Here is a 3,634-nt window from a genome sequence, read left to right on the forward strand (position 1 = left end):
AGGCCTAGGATTCTGTTGGCGATTCTGAGAAACAGCAGCTTGTTGTTGTGGTACGAAAGGCTGTTGGGGTGCCATCCATGGTTGTGGAAGAGCAGCAGCATATGCTTGAGGGACATACGGACCTGGAACAGCATAAGGCATCGGATAATAAGGAGGTGGAACAGCAGAGTATGCAGGAGCTCGACCTTGGTCAACAGAGGCAGTGCTAGTCTCACCTTCCTTCTTCTTCACAAACCCAGAATACGGCTTCTTACCATTACCACCTGAGTTGCTAGGATTAGTAACACCTTGAATGGTACCAGCTTTGACACAGTTCTCAACCCTCTCACCAATGATGACCACATCCGAAAAGGAGGGAGAAGTATTACTAACCATGTGCTGAAGATACGGCCCTTTCAGAGTCCCCATAAACAGATCAATCAACTCGCGGTCCAAAAGAGGAGGTTGGACACGGGACGCAAGTTCACGCCACCTCTGGGCGTATTCTTTAAAAGACTCTTCAGATTTCTGTGACATATTTTGTAGCTGGGCACGGCTGGGAGCCATAGCAGTATTGTAGTGGTATTGTTTCAAGAAGGCGTCGACAAGTTGTCCCCAAGTACTGACATTAGACCTCTCAAGTTTCATGTACCATTCCAACGGGGCCCCAGTGAGACTATCCTGAAAGAAATGCATCAGCAGAGGCTCGTTCTCAGCATGAGCAGCCATCTTTCGGCAGTAGGAACGAATGTGAGTCTCTGGACAGGTGACTCCCTTGTATTTATCAAAATCTGGCACTTTGAACTTCGGGGGAATAACAATCCCAGGTACCAAGCACATAGCAGCAGTGTCGAAACTCGAAGTTTTAGCAACCTCAACAGCCTTAAGGCGTTCTTCGAGAGCTTGGTACATCTTAGCAGTCTCGGTTAACTCAGTAGTGAGATCATGTTCAAGATCAATAACCTCATGGTGGTCGTCCACCACCTTAAGCGTCTCATTAATAGGAGTCTCTTTAGTTTTCACCCCTCCGTCAGCAGAATTGGTAGGAGTATCTTTGACCAAACTAGCGACACTCTTTCTGAGTTCATCCTGTCCTTGAACAACGGCATGGAGAGTCTCCATAAGTTGGGCCATTCTTTCCCCCATAACATCCATATCCCTACGGAGGGCAGCTTGATTCTGTTCAAATTGTTCCATGATTCTCTCGTTACTCCTGGTGCGGTAAGGATGTAAGAAAGTCAGCTTCGTCGTCGGGAAAGAAATCTGTTGCTGAAAAGGACCCCAATTAGTTTCTTGTGCAATAACCTGAAAAATGCAATGTGATAATGTGAATGTATGAGTGCATGTGTGCATATGATGTGTTGTGTCATTTTCAGGGTATCCAAAGTAAGATTGATAGTCAAGAACAAATAACAACGTGATGAGAGAGATATCAAGTGAAAACGGAAAGCAGTTCATTTCATTCATAATGGCCCCCTAAGGCGAGTAGGTTCAAACACAAATAACAATGTTTCAATATAAAGAGCAATAGAGACCCCATCCAACAAATCTGGTGGTGATCTACAAACAAATTCAGTTATCAATTCATCTCAATGTAGAACAAAGGCCCTCCTTGTCTGAAATGGGCGTCACTCCACTTTTTTGTTTCGTCAAATAGCTTCTTAGTCGTCTCCCGATCTCTTCCTTTGACAAGGCTTTGGATCACTTCATCTTTTCGGAATAACTGTGTGTCTAGATTCTTGCAGCAATCCCTAAGTTCTTCACACCCTTTGCATTCTGGGATATAGGTCTTCTCAAGTGCATTGGCTTCACTCATCATTCGATCTCTGAGCTTGACATTCTCTTCAGCTAGTCGGGCGGTGCGGAGGTGACTTCCTTTTAGTTGGGTCTCAACTGCTATTCTCTGAGTGGTCTCTTCTTCCAGTTTCTTTTTCATGGTCCTCAACTCATACTTGGTTTCTTTCTCCAGTCGGAGCTTGTGGGCTTTCAGGTCTTCCTGATACTCTCGTCTGAGCTTCTCTTTTTCTTCCTTTATAGCCTTTTCTATAACCTTTTGAGGATCTTCAGTAGGAGCGACAACAGCTTTTCCGTCCTTTTCAGTTCTAACCCTCTTCCTGGCTTGAGAAGACTCTCCTTTGAGAGTTTTAAGTTCACGGGCCAGTTCATTCTTTGTCTGCTTAAGGAAATAGCGCTTCAAATCCATATCCCTATCTTTCTCTTTCAGTCTCAAATTGGCGACGCGGACCTGGTCAAAACGTTCCTTTGATACCATAGTTTCTGATATCTTCGGGGGTTGTGCATATAAGAGAGGGACCCTCGGGAATGGTAACAGAAGTGTCTTGACTCTCTCCTTAACCCAATCGGTATAGGGCTCCATAGCAATGGCATTCTTGGCTCCCAGAGTGGATCTCTCACCTATATGAATGTTGTTCCAGGCTTTCCTGATTTCCTCAAGTGCTACAGGGTCAGCTCCTTTCTCAAAGTATACGGATTGGTAAATCTCCCTATCCGAAGGCCCACTCTTCATGGTATAGCCCAACTGACGAAGGGCTAGAACTGGGTTGTAGTTAATACATCTTGTCCCAATGAGCGGGACGTTACCAAAGTTTCCGCACCTGATAATGACTTCAGATATGCCTGTTCGGAATTGATACCATACGATGTCGTTTGCAGTAAGTCCCATGATTCTCTGAGACCATTTCTGAGTAGAGGTAACAAACGGACCACTAGCAGGTAAGTGAGATTTGAACCATTTATATAACAGCGGCAAGCAACCTCTAATAGCCCCTCTTTTACCATGCCGAGAGTGAATGGAATAATATGTGTCAGCCAATAGGGTGGGTATTGGATTCTTGTCCATAAAAAGACATACAGCAGCCAAATCAACGAACTTGTGAATGTTGGGAAACATCACAATTCCATAGATCAGAGCGGCCAAAATAGCATTGAAAGCCTCCCAAATTCCTTTGTCGGCAAATTCTTGAGCTTTTTCAACCAGGAAACTCATGTGGAAGCCATGAGTATCACCCTTCTTCTTCCAGTTATCATGAACATCCCCCAAGCTCAAATAAAGAGCGTTGGCAATGTAATCCAACCTAGGTTTCTCTGGGACACAAACAAAAGGCACTCTGTGTTGAATCTTGATGTTGAGGAGGTAAGAGTACTCTTCGAGAGTGGGAGCTAGCTGATAATCTGAAAATGTGAAACAACGGATATCTGGGTCGTAGAACTGAAGAAGAGTAGATAAGGCCCATTCGTCGACACGCGAATACAGAAGAGATAATATGTTGCCATAGTTGCCACTGAACACTGTTTCATTATGACCAGTGACCAATTCACCCAATTGTCCCAATTGAACCATACCCTCGCGATGGAAAGTATAAGTGTGTGTGCTCCTCGTAGTTTCTCGGTTGGTAGTCACGTTGTTATCCATTCTTGACGGAAATTGATATTTTCTGGATACCCTGAAAAATGACATGCCAATGAGAATTAACCTCTTTTTTTTCTTTTTCTTTCTTTTTTCTTTCTTTTTTCTTTCTTTTTTCTTTTTTTTTTTTGAAATGTAAACATGCCATGATGAAAATGATGCAGATTGGGTCCCCACGACATAGAGGGACCAAGGCAATAATTCTGAGCAAGAAGATATCATAGGATC

The 3,634-nt window shown here is 43.9% G+C and overlaps 1 protein-coding gene across 1 annotated transcript; it reads right to left on the reverse strand.

Moving 5' to 3' along the window:
• Positions 1-1,442: 1,442 nt before the first annotated feature.
• LOC131614374 (uncharacterized) lies at positions 1,443-3,412 on the reverse strand. The gene is made up of 2 exons (XM_058885967.1): positions 1,932-3,412; positions 1,443-1,539 (listed from the first exon to the last, which is right to left on the reverse strand). Exons 1-2 carry the CDS (start codon positions 3,410-3,412, stop codon positions 1,443-1,445), a joined length of 1,578 nt encoding a protein of 525 aa, XP_058741950.1.
• Positions 3,413-3,634: the final 222 nt, after the last annotated feature.

This window comes from Vicia villosa, linkage group LG6, assembly GCF_029867415.1.
Source record: "Vicia villosa cultivar HV-30 ecotype Madison, WI linkage group LG6, Vvil1.0, whole genome shotgun sequence".
NCBI classification, from domain to species: Eukaryota; Viridiplantae; Streptophyta; class Magnoliopsida; order Fabales; family Fabaceae; genus Vicia; species Vicia villosa.